This window comes from Phalangium opilio, unplaced genomic scaffold (assembly GCF_054372755.1).
Source record: "Phalangium opilio isolate 3A_F unplaced genomic scaffold, DU_Popi_V2 ptg000229l_1, whole genome shotgun sequence".
NCBI lineage: Eukaryota > Metazoa > Arthropoda > Arachnida > Opiliones > Phalangiidae > Phalangium > Phalangium opilio.
This window is the reverse complement of record NW_028324220.1, coordinates 1,251,056-1,274,447: the sequence shown is the minus strand read 5'-3', so window position 1 is coordinate 1,274,447 and position 23,392 is coordinate 1,251,056. Positions and strand designations below refer to the sequence as shown.

The 23,392-nt window shown below is 35.8% G+C and overlaps 1 protein-coding gene and 1 long non-coding RNA gene across 2 annotated transcripts; one reads left to right on the top strand and one right to left on the bottom strand.

The window, feature by feature from the left end:
• Positions 1-2,183: 2,183 nt before the first annotated feature.
• Positions 2,184-2,716, bottom strand: LOC149614060 (uncharacterized). Its single transcript, XR_016376219.1, has 2 exons — positions 2,367-2,716; positions 2,184-2,300 (listed from the first exon to the last, which is right to left on the bottom strand). It is a non-coding gene; the product is annotated as an uncharacterized LOC149614060 (long non-coding RNA).
• An 18,006-nt stretch (positions 2,717-20,722) lies between these two features.
• On the top strand, positions 20,723-21,572 carry LOC149614059 (uncharacterized). Its single transcript, XM_089858013.1, has 3 exons — positions 20,723-20,732; positions 20,834-21,181; positions 21,253-21,572. The coding sequence occupies exons 1-3, from the start codon at positions 20,723-20,725 to the stop codon at positions 21,570-21,572; spliced, it is 678 nt and encodes a 225-aa protein (XP_089714139.1).
• The last annotated feature ends 1,820 nt before the right edge of the window (positions 21,573-23,392 follow it).

Genomic DNA, 23,392 nt, shown 5'->3' with positions numbered 1-23,392 from the left:
CTTACATTATCAAACAAGAAGTCGGCTTTGTTATCTGGTTATGGTCGGATTATTAATCTAATTGCGGTCGGCTTTATCGACTGTTATTTGTCGGATTGATGGCTTGTTTGTGGTCGGCTTTATGGCTTGTTTGTGGTCGGCTTTATGCATTGTTTATGGTCGGCTTTGTGGATTGTTTATGGTCGGCTTTACAGATTATTTATGGTAGGCTTTACGGATTGTTTATGGTCGGCTTTACGGATTGTTTATGGTCGGCTTTATGGCTTGTTTAGGGTCGGCTTTAAGACTTGATTATGGTAGGCTTTACGACTTGTTTATGGTCGGCTTTATGGATTGTTTATGGTCGGTTTTGTGGATTGTTTATGGTTGGCTTTATGGATTGTTTATGGTCGGTTTTGTGGACTTTTTATGTTTAGCTTTATGGATTGTTTATGGTCGGTTTTGTGGATTGTTTATGGTTGGCTTTAGGATTGTTTATGGTCGGCTTTAAGGGTTGTAGTTACTGTCTTCTAAACACCACTTTCATCTGGTCATTTTTCCATCCCACATGGACACCAGTGTGCACTTACTGGCTTCTACTCCTTCATCATCGTTAAGGTTAGAGATCGGCTAGGGTTACAAGAAACTTCTAGTTTCCCAATGGTGCATTTACCACCAAAGGTTCACGCAATTGTGCTGTTATTATCCATTACTAAGATTCGAAACCTTATGTACCGATTGGAGTAAGACAACAATGGGCGTATACTTCATTTCAAACGTCAATATTAGTCTAGTCTCTCAAGAATGTTCAATAGTTATTTTTTAAACGATGTAAAGCGCAATAAGGTTAATAATTATCAAAGAAAATATATAATATTAATTATATTTATATTAATGTTTAAGATAATCTTAAACCGTTGTTACACTAGTGCACTTTGATAAAAACGCATTTTAGTTTGTAAGGAGTCGAGAAGCCAACATAATCCTTCATTACATTAACCGACTTAAAATGTAACTATCAGACTACTCTATTCTATTGTTGTCAAGGCCGACTGCAAAGCGGAGTTAGCAACTGAAGTTGGATAAAAGTCGGATTTCCGTTGTAAGTGCCAACTAGACCATAAACCGACAAATCTACCTCGAACCGACTCAACGCGGAAGAAGCTTCATTATAACGAAATCTGACATGTTTAGTATTGATCGGTAGGTAGTCGGATATGCCAACCTCTCGACCCTTGTTATTTGATAAGAAACCCATGTAAGTTGGTAAGGAGTTGAGCAGCCGACCAAATCCTTTCTTACAACAACCGAAAAAAAATGTAACTATCAGCCAACTCTATTTGTTTGTTCTCATGTCCGACTTCAAAGCGGAGCTAGTAACTGAAGTTGGATAAGCGTCGGACTTTAGATGTAAGTGCCGACTAGACCATAAACCGACGAATCTACCTCGAACCAACTCAAACGCGGAAGAAGCTTCATTGTAACTAAATCTGAAGTCTTTAGTATGATCGGTAGGTAGTCGGATATGCAGACCTCTTGTCCCTTGTTGTTATTTTGATAAAAAAAAACCATGTTAGTTGGTAAGGAGTTGAGCAGCCGACCTAATCCTTTCTTACACCAACCGAAAAAAAAATGTAACTATCAGCCAACTCTATTTGTTTGTTCTGACGGCCGACTTTAAAGCGGAGCTGGTATCTGAAGTTGGATAAGAGTCGGACTTTAGTTGTAAGTGCCGACTAGACCATAAACCGACGAATCTACCTCGAACCAACTCAAAGGCGGAAGACGCTTCATTATAACTAAATCTGAAATCTTTACTATGATCAGTAGGAAGTCGGATATGCCGACCTCTTGTCCCTTGTTGTTATTTTGATAAAAACCCATGTTAGTTGGTAAGGAGTTGAGCAGCCGACCTAATCCTTTCTTACACCAACCGACATAAAATGTAACTATCAGCCAACTCATTTTGTTTGTTCTCACGGCCGACTTCAAAGCGGAGCTAGTATCTGAAGTTGGATAAGAGTCGGACTTCAGTTGTAAGTGCCGACTAGACCATAAACCGACGAATATACCTCGAACCGACTCAAACGCGTAAGAAGCTTCATTATAACTAAATCTGAAATCTTTAGTATGATCGGTAGGTAGTCGGATATGCCGACCTCTTGTCCCTTAATTGTTGTTATTTTGATAAAAACCCATGTTAGTTGGTAAGGAGTTGAGCAGCCGACCTAGTCCTTTCTTACTCCAACCGACATAAAATGTAACTATCAGCCAACTCTTTTTGTTTGTTCTCACGGCCGACTTTAAAGCGGAGCTGGTATCTGAAGTTGGATAAGAGGCGGACTTTAGTCCTAAGTGCTGACTAGGCCATAAAGCGAAGAATGCACCTCGAACCGACTCAATCGCGGAAGAAGCTTCATTACAACAAAATCAGAAATGTTCAGTGTGATCGGTAGGCCGTCGGATATGTCGACCTCTAGACCCTTGTTGTTATCCTTTATTTGATAGAAACGCATGTTAGTTGGTAAGGAGTCGAGCAGCCGACCTAATCCTTCATTACATTAACCGACTTAAAGACAACTATCAGCCAACTCTATTTTATTGTTCTCACGGCCGACTGCAAAGCGGAGTTGGCAACTGAAGTTGGATAAGAGTCGGATTTTAGTCGTAACTACCGACTGGACCATAAACCGACGAATCTACCTCGAACCGACTCGAACGCGGAACACTCGTGCTACTGGGGGGGCTCACTAGTCAGGCTGACTACTAAAAAATATCCTTATGTAGAGCTACAAATTCAATTTCGAGAAAGCAGGGATAGATAGACTTTTTTAAGACGGATAGGGTAACAGGGTTATTCGGGTGCGCGTCCTAGTCCACGACCCCCTTACCCGTGACGGAAGGGTATGAAAGAAGAGGCGGGTGTTATTTTTGATATGGCGTTGTATGTATATCCGGGTCAAATAAACGTCGTCTGCCCTTTCGTCTGCCAAGTTGGAGTGGGCTCGGATTGTAATTTTTGAAATAACATTGTTTCACAAGACATAGGACTTGCAACTGAAAAAAAAACGGGGAATACCCAAGAAAATTAAAAGTGAGTTAGAATTGAGTAAAAGTCTTCATAGATATTAAAGCACGAACAGGTTTTAACCAAACACTAAGCTCACAAAACTCCTGACCATTCACTAAGCCTTGCTTAACTTCATCAAATTCGTTTACAAAATCATGAGGATAGTAGAAATGATTGGCTTAACAAAGAATTAGCGAACACTTTTCACCCTTACAGATGTACTCCAATTCCAAAACACCGGCACCAAATTCACTAACTACCTTCTTAATTGCTATTTAAAACAATTCCCGAATAATTACCGGACCCTCGCATTTAGACGGCTCCATTTTGAACCCCTGTGAAGACGCTTATCTGTACAACCAAAGCCCACTCGATCCGCGCTCTATAGCTATAGCGCGAGCAGCTTACGTCTTGACGCGCGTGATCGAGTGGGCTATGGTACACCGCAAGAGGGGTCGTAGTCATGGCGACAGAGGTAAACAGGAATTACATATTTTTGGCCCTTCTTGTCAGCAACGTCACCAATACGTAGTTTTTGTGAGCCAATAAGATAATTTAATTTTTTGGTTACGTGTTGAAGGAAGGGGCTATATACTCGTCTATGAGTCGGACTGAAGTAAAGGCCAAACATTGTTTATTCCGTCTTAAAAAAGTCTATCTATCCCTGCTTAAACCAATAATTTGACATCTTTTCCAAACGATATGTAATAAAAAATATTTAGGAAAAGGTGTGAAACTATTGGTTTAAGTATCGATATGTACGAAAAAATAGGTTAGGTTGACACCTTTTCCAAAATATTGTTTACATATCGTTACTTTAAGCCATAAATGACACCTTTACAAAATATTAATGCTTACATTTTGTTTCTTCCACCAAGAATTTGACCCCTCTTTCAAAATATTTTTTTCTATTGTCTTTCAGAAATGAATTTTTTCAGTAGGTCTTTAATAGTTCATAGTCATGCTACCGTCGCGAGTCCTTCAATTTGTTAAGTCCCCCTTACTTTTATTGAAATATTGAGTGCAGTATACCTTTAGTCTCAATAGTGGTTAGTACATGAAATTTAAAATTTTCAAAAATACTTGGGGCACGCTAGGAATTGTTTGTGTTTTTTTATGAACTCCTCATGGTCTAATTAGTCAGAAACCAGTGTTTGTTGATGGGGTATCGTAAAGTGAAATCCTACCATATGGACTCTGTAGTCACACTTTCACAGGGGTTTAACAGAGAAACTAGGGTATCAATTTCGATTTTCTCGGTAAATTACGAAAAGGTAATTACCGAGGTAATTTACCACCAAATTCTCAATTTTTATGGAAAATGGTCTAAAAGCTCTGGCCGCCAATGTAAATAAAGTCCATTTTCTTTGGCCCTCCCGTGGCCCAACTTAAAGGTTATACTGGTGACGGCGCTGCTGTAATGGACTCCTGCGTAGTAAATCCAAGGGCACTGCTATTAATTCGAGAAGGAAAAACAGTCGAAATTTCCAAATGGGGCAGTTACGATTGACGATTTACCAGAAGTATTATAATACTTCTGGATTTACAAAATTTTTTACTTGTGTACTAGTATTCGCTCATGTTTTGAGGAGCTGAAAAATTTAGAGTAACACTAAGGTTTCCTCATCGATATAATTAGGCCTTTTTCATATTCGAATAGATGAATCAAGAGTAGATTTCTCGTTTTTGGTTTTTACTACAAATTGGTATCAAAGAATAATTGAAAATCCAATTAGCTAATTAGTTAATCCTAAATCAAATTAAATTTAAATTAGATAATTACCTTTCCGATGCATACTAATTAATTAGAATTACTTCTCAATTAGCACTAAGGTAATTAAATTTCAATTACCATTTTCAATTTGTAAATGTTGCTAATTAATTAGAAATTCAATTAGATAACTAATTAATTAGCACAGCTCTGCAAAAAACTATTGTACGCCCTATATAATACGACTTATTAACAGTAATCAAAAATATGTAAGCCTACAATAATAACACTTCTTGCTATTAAAGCTCTGTTTCTGAAAAAGAAAATTAACAATTTATGTAAATGGCCTAGTATTGAAATAAATATGAGCGAGCAGCCTGGGATGGAAGATAAAATGACAAATTGCATACTAACTAAGAGGTGTGTTATGTTTGAAGCGTTACCATGGTGATGGAATATTTCAGCTTTAATTTATTCGTGTTCTAGCAAAATGTAAGCTTAATTTTACATATATTTGTCGCAATAAAAATTAACTTGGGGCAAGTTAATCAACTGCATCATGGAGGAGGAATAATGATTATTATATGCAAATAACTTCGTAAACACTATTTGATATGATAATGACAGTTTAATGGCTGGACGCTGAATATGGTCAATAATAGCGTAGTTATACGTTATTAAACGTTTCCATAGATACGACTGCAGCTCAGCCCCTTCACTAAAGTTCAGGGAGACTTTGGAGTTGGACTCAGTTCTTAATATCTCCAAGTCACTGTAGAAATTAGAAATAGATTGTAATATCCTTGTCTCGTTAATCATGAATAAAGACGTCTATAATATAAGCGTACTAAGACAATTTAAAGTGGTAAGTTATTGTTAGCCAGATGATTAAGGTAACCAGGGGGTTAATGAGGAAAATGTTTACCTGGATTCAGGAGTGAAACAGTCGATAAAAATTACTTGCTACGAGTAAATACATGTAAAATTAGATATCAAACAATACTAACCGATTCCTAATTAAAACATATCAACGTAAAGAATTGATGGACTCTGGTTTTTTTTTCTAAAAGATGGTTGATTTTTCTATTCCCTTCCAAAGAGATATATCCAAAAACTCAATTTCCGCTATAATAAGCTCTATCTTGTTTATTACGACACTAAAGGAGAACATGCATTTATTGGCAACTAGCTGTTATCGAAACGAACTACACGTTCTATCAGAAAAAAAAAAGAATTTTAAGAAAACAATATGAAATGTTAAAAAAAAATCAATTAGGAAAGTTTTAAAACGAAGAAATCATCCCTCGAAACGATTGCTGCATGTAAAAAGTACGATAAAAAGTATTATATCTCTTAATCATTTGAATACGAATATTCGACGTACAATGACAAAAACATCGACATTAACTGGCGCAAATATATTAGCGAGATAAAATGTATGTTATATGTTTATCCCGGTCGTATCATCCAGATCAGTTTAGCTGTTAAAACAGGGTTCAGTAACAACAGCAATACATAGATATTTTTCTACTTGGAATCTTAAATAGGAAATAGTTGGGTCTTTCTGCTTGAGTTAAAGGAGAAAAGGTATAAAAATCGTCACCCCTGACGTCATGCATAATTTCTCTGCACTAAGCAATCAGGTCATATTGACATAGCGACCTGCACCGCGATTCTCGCGACTTTTGAGCGCCAACCCCTAATGTAAACAAGTTCTTTTTGCATGTGCTAAACGAGTAGACTAAGGGTTGTATATATTTTTTAAATATTCTTTTTTGGAGTTAAAGCTTTGGTTCCCTAAAGTAGACGTCGAGATGTTTTGTTTGAGGTACTTTTTTTACTATTTTTTCATTATTTTTTGTTGTAACGGCTATATATTTAATGATAACGGGAGAAGTATTTTGTATGAATATGAGTTATTTACAGTAGCGTCGCTAGGTTTTGAAATTTGGGGGGGCTAAATCTGGGCAAACTAGTTATTATAAGAACTTTATAAAGAAAATTGCATAATGGGTTCATTGGAAAATGTGTAGACCTTTAAAACTATCCTTAAATTTGTGTTAACGTGAAATTATTTGTATTTTAAAGATATACAACCTTTTATTGATAAAAACTACGGAACCGATTATGAAGGATTTTCACTCGTCTTAGGTTTATTTTTAGTTTTGGTTAGCTTTTAGTCCACACTACTGGGACTCCTTTCGATAGAACATGAAACATTTTACTTGTCTCCACCTGTTCTTTTCTTCAAAATTGTACTGTTTGATATGTAAATTCATCTCTGCAGAGATGAAACTTAACGAATCTATCATTATAATTTTTTTATATATTGCTACAGAATTTTAGGTTGCCAACAGCAATTTTTTGGTAGGGTTTACAGATTATTTGGGGGGGGGGGCTAAGTTTGGAATTTGGGGGGGCTATAGCCCCCCCAAAAAAGGCCTAGCGACGCCACTGGTTATTTAGAGTCGTAAGGTGGATTTAGTTTGTTGTTTGATAGCATTTATTTTATATTTCTGTGGTTTTATTAATTTAACTTTGTTCCTATACATATGAACAGCCAATAAAACATGATGGAAAGAGGAGCGCGCAGCTTAACAAAGTTTCAAGCCCTTCCCCTTGCATTCAATCAGATATTAGTATCATCTATTCATGTATTCCTTGTAAAAATGATACAAAGATCAAACATTATTTTTCTTGAAACGTTAAGGTTTCACCCTGAATTAACCTAAGCAACGAATAGAAAACCTTCAAGTGCGGCCCTTTGGATAAACGGCATCGCTAGGTCTAGGGCTGACCAAAACCTACTCCACTTAGTTTAAGACAATTAATGTGCTGAATTAAACTTCTACAAACTCAGAATTTGTTTAAAAGATACCCTAGACAATTCACTCACTAACTAAATCGAATTTCTATTACCCAAGTTCGTGGAGTGGGATTCCAAGTCAGAAAACAGTACTTTTTACTTTAATAATACGATCACACACTTTAAATAGAAAATTAAGTAATAAGAGAATCGGGGACGGGATGTTGGGTAAAAGGGCTTGTAATGACAAAAATATCAGTTCAAATGTCTAGCCTTAATCAGATATATATAATTGGTACTAATAATTTTATTTTATCGCAAAATAATAGCGACATATCTTTCGTAAAGATGTCACTGACTTGTATATTTTTCATTTTGAGATCTTTAATTAATTGATTTTCCTAGTCATACTTGGAGATGCCCAAGTATGCCTTTCCAAGAATGTTCACTTACATTTTCGAAAACACAAAACGTCTTAGGTAATGTACTTTATGTAACATTTATCAAAAGCAAATATAGATGGAGTACAACCCTTAGCGTTTAGTTAAAATTATTACATATGTAACAAGAATTTCAAATGCTGCTCAATCTAGGTGAAAATCAAAGACGAAAATATTTCTCAAACGGAAAATAAAGTACGCCTTTAACAGCGAATAATACTTCCAAAAATTTTGGTTGAGATCTTAGTAGCTCCAAAGTTAGTTTTCTATTTACTGCTTGCTTGGTTATAATTATAGAAACAGGGAGCGTCCTAAAACTTTCGATTTCTAATAGATGTTTCAAATTATTATCTTATGGGGCAATTTAATAATACATTTTTCTAAAATCTAAGATTTCAATCATAAATTTAACGCAGAGTTATATTCTTCTGTTTTAAAAATTTGACCTCGGACCTACCAAGCAGTATCTTCCCAATGAACCGAATTCCCATTCGACCGAAATGCGTCAAATAAGACACGAAGCTATCGGAATGGCGGGTTTCGAACCATCGAGATAAACTTACGTCGATTGAAAATTATCTACATTTAGCGTAAATAAATGAAGTAATTCGCAATTACAAAGCAATTGTTTTGGGAAATTTCACATAGGTCGAGTTATTGACGTTCATTTTTGGAAATTAGTTTCAGGATTTTATAATTTCATTACTCTCTCTTCTGTTGTTAATCGTATTAATCTAGGTAAGGCTATGTTATGTCAGATTATGATGAGAAACGTCAGTATTTCGTAAGGTTCAACTAGATTAGTTACTTCCAGAATAATTTGATGCGTTTCCCAAAATATTGTTGCTTACAATTAGATATTTACCCATACATTTGACGCCTATTCCAAAATACCTTTGCTTACATTTAGTTGCTATCCCACCAATATGACGACTTTTCCTAAATAATTTGGCGCACGGGTTTGGTTTTCATTGACCGAGTTAGAATAAGCTAGGTTATGGTTGGTTATGTCAAAAATTATTAATCATTTTGACTTTTTGCGTCCCGGGTTTAACTTTTTTAATTCCATTAAATAAGGTTATTTTATCGTTAAAAGCTCACGACAACGAAACCTTTCGTAAACGGCCCGAAAAATGTTGGGTTTTGGATAAACTAAACGTTTAGAAAAACCCAAACAATCACAAAATTTATTCAACACTAATTATGCTTGATTCTGCTGAAATTTGAACTATAAACATAAATCTATTAAAATCTCGACAATTTCCTGTAACATTTTTTAACCCTGATTTAAATCAAAATTTTTCCTTTCTAAGCATCATTTTACAATAATATCAATGAATATCTTTTGGATTAAGGTTTAGTTCACCTTTGTCTTATATTTCAATAAGCCTTCAAGTCGTTTGAAAATGTAACTCCTTATTACTCTGTTATTATCGAAGAGAAAATAACAATGAACACTTACGTTAAATGCAGATTTTTGAGGCCAGTTTCCACCAATGGACCTTTTGACTTTGGTTGCGGTCGAATGGAAATTCGGTCCAATGGTAGAGAATCTTAAATTTAATTGAATTCACCTCAGTTTTCATTAAATGGTATTTAATAACACCCATCAAACATTTGATACCAGTTGTACTTAATGTTATATGTTTATTTTAAATATGAATGCAATTTAGACCAGTTTTTAAATATCAGAATATCACAATTAGTTTACGGTGTACTCCTACTACGGTTGCTTTTCCAATTATAAAAATTATTTCCTAATTGTCTTTCAATCAATAGGTTTATCGATTGTCCGAAGGAATGCCTTTATTCAAGTGATGGACTTGAGGTAATCTCCATAAATGTAATAAATTATGAAAAAAGTGCACTGTACATGTCAATTCATGACACCGAACTTGACGTAGGGCGCTTTGACCTAACTACCCTTCGTAGCTAGTCCATTTAACATATAATATATATTTTTCATCCTACTTTCTATTACTTTTTATCTCTCCGAGTAATGTATGTCACGCAGGGGCTCTAATTTCGACGTGCCTGTCTGTCTGTTTTTACACCCCACAGAGTTCTTGGGTATTTAAATTTTGAGGGTTCTTCGTAGTCTTAAATGGAGTAATCTTCTATTTTTGAACAACGTCACATTGACTTAATTGTGTTAATTTAACTAACGATACATCTTTAGAAAGAATTGTGTATGTTTTTTAAGGATAGAAAAATTATTTATGGGAAATTGTCCTATTTCATTGAATTTAGTGGAGTGAAACTAATGCTTTTGGGATACATTTAAAGACCATTTTTCGAACATGATTCTATACAGAAAATTTCGATATGGTGCAACGAAATTGCATCCGAAAAAACCTTAATAATATCGATCGTAAATCTATAATCTTTCTTCACTGCTTTAGTTTTTATGATTTCTTTTTTTATATTATAGCATTTTGATGACGTACCGACATTATCGGGTTGAAACTTGAAATGTCACTTTTAACTTGAAACTATTTAGATATGAATTTTTAAAAGCTAGTGCGCTAAAGAACACAAATAAAATATAAGATATAGGTATAGTAATTATTTTTATGCTGATTTTAATTTGATTAATCAGCTCACATAACGACTTAATCCGGGAAAGGCCAGCACGAGTGTTATTTATATTAATGAGATAACTCTTGAATAATCGTTTATTTATAAAACGATGCAGATGATTGTTTTGAAGTACGAGAACTGGAAATAAGTGAAACTAAAAAGGTCAAAACAACTTTCATAAACACTTCCATGGTTAAGCCAGGAATGATGTTAGGAATATTTCACGTAGCATCCGGTAGAGCAATGGCTGACGCGTTACAGAGGCTACTGGTATTAGTGCGAACTAGTTGTCGTACGGGAGCAAGAAACTATTTTTTTACTTCTCTGAGTAACGTATTTCATGGAGAGATTCTGTTCTCGACGCTTCAGACTGTTTGTCTGTTTTTCTCTTACAACCCAGGGGAACTCTATTGCATTTTAAACCACCTTTGCAGTACATATAAATTTCGACAATAGTGTTTCGTTACGATTTCTTTTTCACCTAACTACTATTTTCTAGCTAGCCTTTTCTCCTTCAACTGCTTTAACCCACTAATTCTTCCATCCGCAACAACTGGTCTTCTGTCTATTCAACATTGAAACTAATCTGTCACATTGAAGTTTTTCAACATTCTCATCGTCGAATTCAAAGATGTAAAGCAAAAAACTTTTTACAGGACTGTTGAGATGTGAAACATAATCGATAACATTCAAATTTCCTAATAATGCTTCAGTTTCTTCAATTTGGTTCATACTCCTGGTTTTTACCTTTTGCTGACATATACAGAAATCTAACGAAACCTTATTTCCTTTATGCAAAATATTGAATAAAAATATGGGAAATAGTTTTTGGCATTTCGATGCTTTTGACACTTTTGTATCTACAAAGCTCAAAATTCTATTAACATTTTTGTATAGCTTTACTACATTTATACATAGTCATACATTTGCTAGATGCAATGGAAAGTAGTGCTCAATTTCGTTCGGACTGGATCGAAAACAAATTGCTCCGGAGGCCCAAGCTAATATAAATAGGATAAAAATTGGAGTTGTCTCTTGTCCGCTGTTGAAAGGTATAATCTGCTGAAAGAGAACTTAAGTTGAGCACACATTTAAATGAATAATATTAGTTCTGACAAGGCTATAGCTTCCATTCTTTGGTGCATGTTCTCTTTTTGTTCTGGTAGAGATAATTTATCTTCGGTATGAAAAAAGTTAAGCATCATGCTGGATAACTTAAGGCTTGTTTACACAAGTGCGAGAATATGAAGCTTAAAGATGAGAGATGAAGCTGACCCATGCTTCAGTATCTCGTGTCAGCGTTCACATGCCCGCGAGAATATAACTTGAACGAGCTTTTGCCTAGAGATGAAGCTGATTTTCCGAATAAGCTCGCGATTTGCCAAGGTAGATTTTCTCGCACGGGTTCAGCTTAATCGGAATGTCATGTGACTTTTGCAATCCAATGACAAGCATTGGTTTAGTGGGCGCATGGTGGGTGGTTAATTTGTCATCGTCTGCTAGTCATTCACGCTTGATTTTGAGAGTAAAATATGACAGCATAGAAAGAACCATGTTTTTGAAAGAAAAAAAAGAACATGAAAAAATTGTAAAAGCCAACAATAGAAAAAAAAGACACGGTCAGAAAGGAAAATTTAATAAATATAATTTGTGACTACTCGGAGATTTGAGAGAAGTCCAACATTAATTATCGAGACAGGGACTTGCACAATTTAAAATGGGAAGCCATTGTCAGGGAAATGAAAATGGCAGGTAATTATTATTATATTATATGATACTGTCATTACTAGTCCCGCCGCCATTTTGTATGTTCACCTTCTCGGCTTCTCGCAAGAGTACCCAAAAGCTAGCAAACTCGAAGCGCCCATGTGAACGATAGGCCTCGCGTAGAGAACAAGCTTACAACAAAACCGATTTTCTGCGTGAGATACGACTTCATACTTCGGAACCTACTTTCCGCTTCAGATAGAGAACCTTGCTCTTGTGTAAACGAGCCTTAAGAATATTGCTGTGGTGTAACGAGAATATAATGGTTACAGCTCAATCCAAATGAACGTTGAATAATTAGTTTTTCATTTTAGCAAATGTATTTGCTTATCAATAAATAGCAATAGTTCCATATTCAAGAAAATTAGTAGGTTGATAGTCCTGGTATCGAAACTGAGAAAATATATTTGGGTTTCTAACTTCTTCAACATTAATATTCGGTATGATACCCCCAGTAGCATTTCCTATCCGTTTTGTGGACCGCTTATTGTCGGTACAGGCGGTTAGTTGCACAAATCGGTTAGTTGACCGTAAACGTCTTCAGACCACCTTAAGTTGGATATTCGACTCAAAAAACGACGAGGAATCCCCTGCTGAAAAACAGTCGGGCCGACAACAAATCTAATCAATCGGCCGGATAGAGTTATCAGACTGTCGGTCCAATCCATTGAGTAGTCGATGAGCACTCGGATAGGAATCCAGCGGGCTGGAAGTCGACTCAAAACTAACTTGTCTACCGACAGAATTGGATTACTATCACTAAACCGACTCAAAACTAAATAACCGAGAAACAGTCAGAACAAGAGATGCACGTCACTGAAACGACTGGACATATTTCCTGCATGGTATTTATGGGGAGCGCATCACTACGCTGAATTGAAACCTATTCTATGTAAAAAAGGGGAAAACAATTCTCAAAAGGTTGATAAAATGCCGTCTCTGCGCATTTTCATGGTTAAAAAGGACTATAGCGCTGGCGCCTATTAGCGATACGGAAGAAAAAAAATTTAACGCCGTGTCTTTCGCTTTTAGTTATATTGAAATGGTCTCTTATTAGCCATATCGTAGTATGCGATAGGCTCTTAGTTTGACCCGAGCCGTAGTAGTAGTAGTAGTACTTGTGGCCGGAGTTTTCGCTTTCGTTATCGTCAGATTTTAGCTTAAAAGGAACTTTATATTACCACAACCCACCCATTGGGGTAACTGGGCTCGGTTACAGATTTAATTTTAATTAAAATTTTTTCAGGTCAGACCCGGGAATAGAACCCGGATCGCTGGCGTAGTAGACAAACATTCTACCATTGAACCATAGAAACTTGATACAAAACCCCGACTTTTTTATTATTTATTTTTATCTCTAAAATGTCGGGGTGATGTGGGGTGGGGTACCTCTTAATCTGTGGGGTCGGATACTTTTGAATTTTTATCTGTGGGGTCGGATACTTTTGAATTTTTATCTGTGGGGTCGGATACTTTTGAATTTTTATCTGTGGGGTCGGATACTTTTGAATTTTTATCAGTGGGGTCGGATACTTATGAATTTTTATCTGTGGGTCGGATACTTTTGAATTTTTATCTGTGGGGTCGGATACTTATGAATTTGTATGTTTGGGGTTTTTATATTTATTTTTTTTTATTTATGTGTTAATTAAATAGATAACGATTTTCCCCGTTTCCTACCGCGCTCCTCATGTGTTTCGTTCGGTAGCTATCGCCATCTATGTTATGTTTGACTGGAACGTTTTGGCGGTTAATTCAAATGTGGGTTTAGATAGAGCTAACATAGTGTTAAATGAGCGTTATGCGTTTGATCATTTTAGCATTGCTAAAGGTAATTCGAGGGGATAATCACTAAAATGCGTAATCACTATAACTAAACTCTCTTTCAAACGTTTCTGGGCGTTTCCTTGTTAGAAATTTATAATATGCGATAAGTGTGAATCGTCATAAGTCTATGTTGTAAATTCATCGAGGGGATTATCACTAAAACTATCTGTTCTTCGATTCGCCGGAATATTAGAATTACAGCATAAGTAAATTTTTACGATTATAATTTTATCACTGTTTATGGTAGGGAATCGAGGGGCTATTAACTCTGATTTTATGCACGGTACATCATTTAAGCATAGAAAAATATAGCGCTATTCACTCATTAGGGTATGGTATAGAGGGGTATCCACTCATTAGGGTAGGGTATAGAGGGGCTAATCACTCGTACGATATGGCTATTATTACGAGCCCTTGGGCCGTCTTGTTCTATTTGTATTAACTTTGAGAGGAGAAACCAGATTATATTAAATATAAAATTAATATTGTATATTTTCTTTATTAATTATTCACATCACTGCAAATTACATCGTTTTAAAGAAGAACAATTGAACATTTTTGAAACACTTCTCGTGTGGCACTTGTTCCGAATTACAGAAATCAGTAGTATAAATGTGTCTCGAATTACAACTTAGAGTATGAGCAACGCTGATGCGAAAACCTTGGAGGAAAACCGCCATATGATGTTTCTCAAAACCATACCCAGCAGCAAAAACGAATCGAGTAGGGTCGACCGCATCTGATCAATCGGCCCATTGGAGATATCGTACTTTCGGTGCATAATAGTTATTGTCATTGTGCACTCCTAGAAGAATAACGTTGCCTTCAACCCGACTAAAAATTAACTTGTTGAATTACAGTCAGAATATTGTACTAGTCTTCGAGCCAACCGGAAAAAGATATGCTCGTTACTAAACCGACTTGAAGGCCGCATTGTTCTTCTCCGTGTGCGCCTTGGCTACACAACGGCTCGGAAATGAAACATTGGGGACCGACAATTAGATTATTCTATCGACCCGATTGATCAGATTTGGTGTCGGCCCGACTAGTATTTACGACTAGGGAATCAACGTTGCCTTTTGCAGACCGAATGCGTTGTATACTCTATGAATTCTTCCTGGCTAAATCATGTTTTAGACTGTCGTAAAGAACATAAAAAAATCCATTTCAAATCTTTACAGTCTATATAAACGTTTTATTAGCGTTTTAGGGCTATAAAATTCCAAAATAAAGTCGACTGCTGAATAATAAGTCAAGATTAAAATATATCATATTAACTTGATTTTATACACACCTTGGTCTCCTTTACGTATTCCGCACGACAAATGGAAATATATGTTTGAGTACACTAACAGATTTCGCTGACTACTGAAATTAATAATTTATTAAAATGAAATTCGATTTTGATGAAAGTTCAGATGATCTGAATTGGATTTAAATGTATTCTGAAACTTACCTTCGGTCTATATTTTAGCTAAGACCATTACACACAGATGGACTGGAATGGAGATAGGGCGGGTGGTTCCTTGTGGGAAGCGTCTCTCTAGCGCCACGCCGCGACCAATATTGAAACTATTTCTAATCAAAAAACAGGCGTGTGAAATAGCAGACGACATTAGGCCCGTTAAAGCTCGAAAGTCAAAGTTACATCTTAGACCATTAAACACATTGGAACGTAACCTAAGTTGGAGAGAGTGTTTAGTTGAATGTAAGTTACTTTCAATTATATTTCCTATTTAAATAGTTCTAAGAATTACTATTAATAATATTTATAGACGGAATAAAGACCAAGAGGTCATATGAGATTGAAATACCATCCAAATATTTTTGGGAGCATGTTGAAGGCTATTTTCATTACATATTGTATTCTTAAAATAGTTCTAAATTTTTTGTAATTAACTTATTATTGTATTTAGAAATTGTGTCAACCAACCCAAGTTATTTTACTGTGATAAGGGATTCCTTACATAATTTAAGGGAGGTGTTAGGCACCAACTACGAACTGAACTTTTGGAATTGCTGAAAAAAAATTGGCATTCCTCAACGATTATGATATTTTTATTAAATACTGGCGGAAAGCTTTCCCTATTAACAAACCAAACGCGGTCAAACTACGTAGTAGAAACCAAAACCATATTGAAGAGGAAAGATCTCGAAAAAGATTTGATGAAAATTATAGCAGTAAGCACTTTTCATAAGAAAGCTTTTCCTTAATTCAACAAGCTTAATTGCTGGTTTTTTTAAAGGAAGTTGTACCCAGCGTTACAACGAAGTTTGACCTGAGACACCTTGCACATTCCATGCTCACAAGAATACTATAGTTCATTTAGTGTTTGGTATAGGGTTAGAGTGTTCATCAGATGGGCCATTTCCATTAACAAAATGTTTAGAACATATGTAAAATTGTTTCGTCGTTTTGTCTTTATAGCGAACTAGAAGGTCTCGTAACGTAAAATCTTCTCGTCCCTAAGCCTTAACCCATAATTCACTATTAGAAAGTTGATATTTGGGGTTTGGTATTTTGTAGAAATTAATGCCTTTCATATGGGATTTATCAGAATATCGTTGATTATTTTTACAAACTCCGAAAACGCACCTTTTGCTTGCCATCTTAAATACCCAAACTAAATCTTTACATCACTTATAAGAAAACGAACATAAAAGGCGAAAAAGCGGAGAGAAAAAAAAACCTAACCGTGCCTATATCATACAATCATAAAAATTGATCCGAGCAGACGACATAATAGAGGTCACAGTCTATGCCTTGGAAAGTTTCGGAAGTCTCCCGCTAGGGGCGACAATACGCGCTGAAGTTTGAAGATGGGGGTTTTAGCTTATCATTCTAGTCCATCTGTATTTAATGGTCTTAGATTTTAGCTAAGGAATCGGGAAAAAATAAATTATTTTGGAAGCAATTTCTGGAAATAGCAATATTTTATCAATAAAAAAGGGTGTCAGATGTTATCTGCACGACCTATTGGTCATGCAGTAGAGTCCCGCAATGCAAATTGTAATTTGCGTTGCCAATTTTCTAGACTTTAGAGCCGCCGCCTCCGTTTAAAGTTTTAATGGGAAATGTTTTAGGTGTACTAAAACGGGAAGCCCTCACATGAGCTGTTCCCATATGAGCGAATTTCATAATAGGTCCTCATAACAGCAGTTCCCTAAATAACGGTTCCCAAAATGGGAGTTTACCCGCTATAGCAATTACTGTTACAGCAGTTCTCTAAAGAGCGGAAAAACAGATATGCGAAAAACAATAGTTGTTTATTATGGTGTAAGCTGGCCCAGCTGGATTATTTGAACTCAAAAAGAACTAGGTCAGATATGGATCATTTGGTTAGGTTATAGTTAATTATCTCAACTAAATAATATTAGCTCAGGTCAGGTCAGGTTAGGTTTTGTTTAGTTTAGTTAGACTTAGGTTAGTGATATTTTGATAATAGTGTGGCAATGTTACGCCTTTTCCAAAAATTTCTGCTTACAATTATCTACTTCGGAGATAAAATAACCTTTCTCGAATTATAATATGTCTTTTCCCAAAAAATTACTGTTTACAATTATCTACTTCTGAAATAATATAACCTTTCTCGAATTATTTTTCTATCCTGGTATGAAAATCGTAAACTGATACAGTCTGTGTAATTTGAAAAAACAGTTCATAAACATGATCCGTTACTAGGTCACATTACTGATTAAATGATCACAGAAATAGGCAGTTTTTGAAGCCAAGGAATACAACTGCATTGTTAAGAAATGAATACAAACACTGCTATTTCCCAAAAAAGCAGCCACTATTTCTAAAACAGCAGTTTTGAAAAACACCGCAGTTTTTTTTTTGGAATCGTGGTTGCTATTTCGAGAACTGCTCATACGAGGTACACCCCCTACTTCGTCGATCCTTATCAGCTGCTCTAGGGCCTCTCTTCTATTCTACTTGTAACAAGTTCCCTGGTTGAAACCAAGATTGATTCTGCAGTTATAGATTTTTTTCGAAATAAAACGCTTCTTTTCTGCCAATTTCTTTCCGGAAATATGCAGTAAATTTTTAATACGCCATTAGTCACACTGATTGTCAATAAACGGAATTTATTGAGGATGACTACTGATTGTCAAAGGTTCCTTTACAGAGAACTAATCTCATCGCGACGCCATTAAGTTTCGGAAATTTAATGAGGATTAGAAAAGACCGACAAAATTGGACTGCAACAGTACCTCTCACGTATGACTGTGTCAGAATTTTATCGAGGAAAACCATGACGTTCAATACCGAACCAATCGGTGCCTTCGACGATTTAAACATTATTTCTAAAGAAGTAAGAATACATTCCTAATTTATGCCAACATTCACTATTTGAACGATATGTTCAAGGAAAATTTGATTTGTCTCGTATCAGTAAACATTTCGATTTTCCACGTGGATTTGTATAACAGAAATGTATTATATTTCTGTCTTACAGATTTGGTTTGGGCTGGTTTGCGTACTTGCCGTTTTAGTGACGACTGACGTCATTCAGATGTGGGTGAAGGAAAATCAAAATTCAGTGATGTTTGTCGCCTCTCAAAAACTCGTTCTATATTTTGGAGCAATTTTAGGAAAAGGTAAAAACCGTATCTGTATTAGTGCGTAAATCCTTACGACCGACAATATTTTAAAATAGGACGACATTATTCTAATAGTTATTAGTGAAATCGGAATTTTTAAATTTAATATCGAATATTAATGTTTTGACACGGCTTGAGCCATTACGAATTGCTATTTCTTAAATCGCTTAAAATTATAAAAACTCTAAAATGGATTGGACAACAAGTTGAAATAAACCACGATCGATGTTTTAAGTAAATCAGGAAAAACATTTTCCACGGTTTGTCTTGTATTGAACAACTTTGATCATGTCAAGTACCGTAGCGTAGAGGACTGAATAAAGGCGAAATAATGAAAACATGGTATAAGGCTTAATACGTTTCTCATGATAGCACAATCTACAGCAAAATATTAGGAAATAAAATTCATTCTCTTCGAATATTTAAAAAGTTAATTGCTTTGCCTTTTTTCTTAGACTAATATTGATTGGCCCTCCATGTGTGCCTTTTTCTGATTAAGTGATCAAAATTACTTACAATTAAGGATTTCGAAAATTGAATATAATACACGTCAATTCAATTAATGAAATCGAAATAGGGAAAAAAATCAATGTCACGAATATACGCACAGCCTTAAGAGTTCTGCACATAAGAACAAAATATAGTTTGCAACAAAGTTTTTCTTCGTTCAGGGTACAATATAACTTCGTCACCAGCGATTCGCTTTAGCAATGGGTCCTTTCTCTCGATAATGGTTGTTTTCGGCAACTTGTTCAGCGGAGTTTTGAAAGCCAGTTACTCCTCTCAGAAAAGAAAAAACTTGAACAGTGCCTGGGATTTGTTGAAAGTGCCCCAGGTGCAAGTAATTTATTTCCCTGGAGTTATGGAAGAACTTTGCAAATCGGTGATAGTTTTTAATGCTTTAATTTAATGTCTTGTATGACTCAATAAAATTCCTCTGGATTCAGACTGACAGGGAATTGAGAATTATCTGCAATTTAAAAAAGAACGCCAAAAAGACAATGGGGAGAAATCATGTTGTAGTTGGCGGTTTAACCAGGCTGGAGTATTTTGTGGACATTAAGGGAATGAATCGATCTCAGCTTTATCTCAATTCGTATAGGTACATGTGCAAGCCTAGAATGCTCGCTGTGAATGAAAGATGGAATCCGGAGGCTGTGAGAAAGACGTTTGGCTTAAAACATCAAGTTATTTGTGGCTTTCATTTTAATAAGTCAGGCAGGAAGTTATACGATGATAAAATACCAAAGTATTTCCATCAACTTCAGGACGAAGTTTTACCAGCTGTGTCACATGAAATTGAAATCGGGGAAGAAAATCAAAACAGCCTAGAGATTCAAGTTGATTGTAGCCAAAATTGGCCATGTGAAGAACCTCAGTGTTCCTCATCAAGTCCCAAACAAAACCCTCTCTCAAATGGTATTTATTTTCCCATTTTCCTTTATTTTGAAAGTTCTATTAAATAGAAATATTTTAAATAATAGGCCACGACTATTCCCTTCAAGAGGATTCCATTTCTCTAGCTACGGTTTTTAGTAAACTACGTCAGAAAAATTTTAAATTGCAATGCAAGGTGGAGGAACGGATTTCAGAAATGTTTAACCTATATTCCTTAGTCGCGAGTTTGAAACAGGAAAATACTAAACTAAATGAAGATGTTTCAAAGCTAAAAGCTGATGTGTCAAAATTTGAAAATATGGAAATCCAAATTAATAACTTAAAAAAAGAAAATTTGTCTTTGGAAGAAACTATATCAGCTCTAACAACTAAAATCAAGGATTACAACATCGAAGTAACTAATTTGCGAAAAGCAGTGTTTTTCATTAAAAAAGGTTTCATCTTCACCATCGGTGTTAAAGTTCTATACTGGTTGGGACTCCTTTGAAGTTTTTGAAGACTTATTTAGCATCGTTTAGCCGGATTTGAATGATTTAACAATGCATTACGGTACAACGAAAGAATGAGAGACTTTCCATTAAGCGTCTTCGTGAACGCCCTATGAGCTTATCGTTCCAGGATCAGTTGTTTTTAACACTTTGCCGTTTAAGGGTCGATCTATTGGAGCAAGACCTTGGGTATCGGTTTCACGTTTCTGTTTCTACTGTGTCAACTATTTGTTCAACTTGGTTTACTGGAAAAGCGCTTGACTGGCTACAGAATTTTGCCTTTACAAAGCACTATAGATAAATATATGCCTACTAAGTTCACGGAAAAATTCCCAAAAACACGTGTTATTATTGACGCGACCGAGTTATTTATCCAAAAACCAAGTGACTACAGCAACCAGAGTGATACGTGGTCATCATACAAGACTCACAACACAGCCAAAGCCCTTATTGGAACTAACCCAAATGGATTTATTAGTTTTGTGTCACATTTTTCGTTCCTGGCCGAATGTCTGACGTGGAATTAACTCAACAAAGCGGAATACTTACTCTTTTAGAGCCTGGAGATTCTGTAATGGCAGACAGAGGGTTTTTGGTAAAAGATTTGCTACATAAACAAGGAGTGTCTTTAAATATACCACCCTTCTTGAACGGCAAAGTCCAACTAACTAAAGAGGAAGAGATTTACACAAGAGATATTTCGAGTGTGCGAATACACGTAGAAAGAGTTATAAGGAGTGTTAAAGAATATAACATTTTGAGTGCAATATTTCCAAATTCAATGACAACCCAGCTAAATAAAGTATGGAAAATTGGAACTTATTTAGTGAATTTTTGTAATGAGCCCCTGCTTGATAGAAAACCAGCCATACAAATGTCTGAGGAATCAGAGCTCCATTAGTAAAATAAAAATGAGTTTTATTTAAAAAGCATTTGTTGACTGACTTTTTTAAATATGAGATCAAATGAGATAAATTGCACAGTTTAAAGTGAGATCACAATTTTTAGGCTTTTTCTTGTTGTTCTAAGTATTGCACTCCATACTCTACGTAGAACGTCAGAAGCTTAGGAACTATTTGTTTTTTTTAAAAATTGCTCATCAAAAGCTATGCGTTCACAGAATGGCTTATTATCTACTAAGAAATCACACCATTTCAAACCTGTTATACGCATTTGCGTTTGAACTTGATAATAGTGATTGTGGTTTTGATCCAAATGTAGCTCCCCATTTTCATTTTTCTTAAGAAACTTGCTGGTAGTTTCTTTGGTTTCGATAGCGTCCATTAAATTTAGACCTTTCTCTTTGCACTTGGCTAAGGTTTTTATTTCCAGGAGGCCGTAACCAACCTCTTTCTCAAAAACTAAACGTTCGGGAGAAGCACCCAACATCGGCAAAGAGGGATTTACGCAAAGTCCAGTTGCAAAGGTGACTGTATCACAGCGAATAGCTTTATATTTTTCAGCAGCAAATTTTTCATTTTTCAATCCTTCCTGTACATATTTATTTTTGGACAAATCAGTTCCTTTAAAAATAGTTTTAAGGAAAGATTTGTTAACTGCTTTCCGTCGTTTGCATATAGGGCCTGCTTGTGAAGCGGTGATCCTATGACGCCTTTCGCTTTTCCATAAAGAACAATTTGATTGTTGTCTAGTATCAATTTCAAGCCTGATAGCAGTTGGCAAAGTAATTTTTAAGGCAGGAGGGGTTGCAGCAAGTGCACGTCTGACTAGCGTTTCTGAACTATCATCAAGGTCAAACAAGCTTGCTGGTAGTGATATTTGGACAATATCGTCATTGACAATGACCACAGGTTGAGACCTAGCGCTTTCTGAAGGAAGAAACTGATTTTCTCGTTGTATCTCACAAAGAAATGATCGCCTTTTCGCAGCCGTAAGTCTGTTGCAAGTTGTTTCAATACGAAGTTTCAAATTTCTTACGTCGTCTTCAGTTCCAAATTTTTGCAAGGACGAATAGCTTCTTTGCCCTTCTTGTCTTTTTTTCTGTATTTCGCTAGAGTTCCCAGGCATGTGCTTGATGAAGTCCAGCTCTGAAAATTTTGTGCTTGAAAGCTTTTTTTGGGTATTAGGTAGTACCCACGCTCTGGCTTTAGCTGTGTAGGAAATAGTATCAGGGACATAAACCCTTCCATCTCGCTTGCAATCGAGCAAGTACCACAAAGAGGCTGCAACGTGCTTACGAACCCCCTCCCCTTCACCAGCTTTGCAACCACACCAAGAACTCTCGACTACACCATTATCACAATTTAATTTGATGGCTATTTCATAGTGTGAATGCACAGTAAATGATGCTTCAACCTTGCCCTTGATAAAAACGTACGACGTTGCCGTTGGTATGTTCTCCAAAGGTTAGAAATGAGAACGTGCGCTTAAGAAAATCTCTGATACCTTTTCAGCTTTAAACATCCTATAGCCCTGAGGAAGATGTTTCTTAGCTTTGGAATTATGGTGAAGCTTTAAAATAGTGCTTTCTTCAAATCTTCCTGGAAGCACTTTTAGAAGTTTGGTCCAGTTACCTAAGATGAGTCATGCATAACCCTATTTACAAGTTTATAAGGCGAGTTTTGCATAACACATCATTTTGGAAATGAGAACTTGCGCTTAAGAAAATCTCTGATACCTTTTCAGCTTTAAACATCCTTTAGCCCTGAGGAAGATGTTTCTTAGCTTTGGAATTATGGTGAAGTACTAAAATAGTGCTTT

Bases quoted from the DNA above. Each gene is read 5' to 3' on its own strand.
- LOC149614059 (XM_089858013.1), top strand. The intron at 21,182-21,252 runs GTCTGACGTGGA...CTGTAATGGCAG, and splicing joins TTTTTCGTTCCTGGCCGAAT to ACAGAGGGTTTTTGGTAAAA.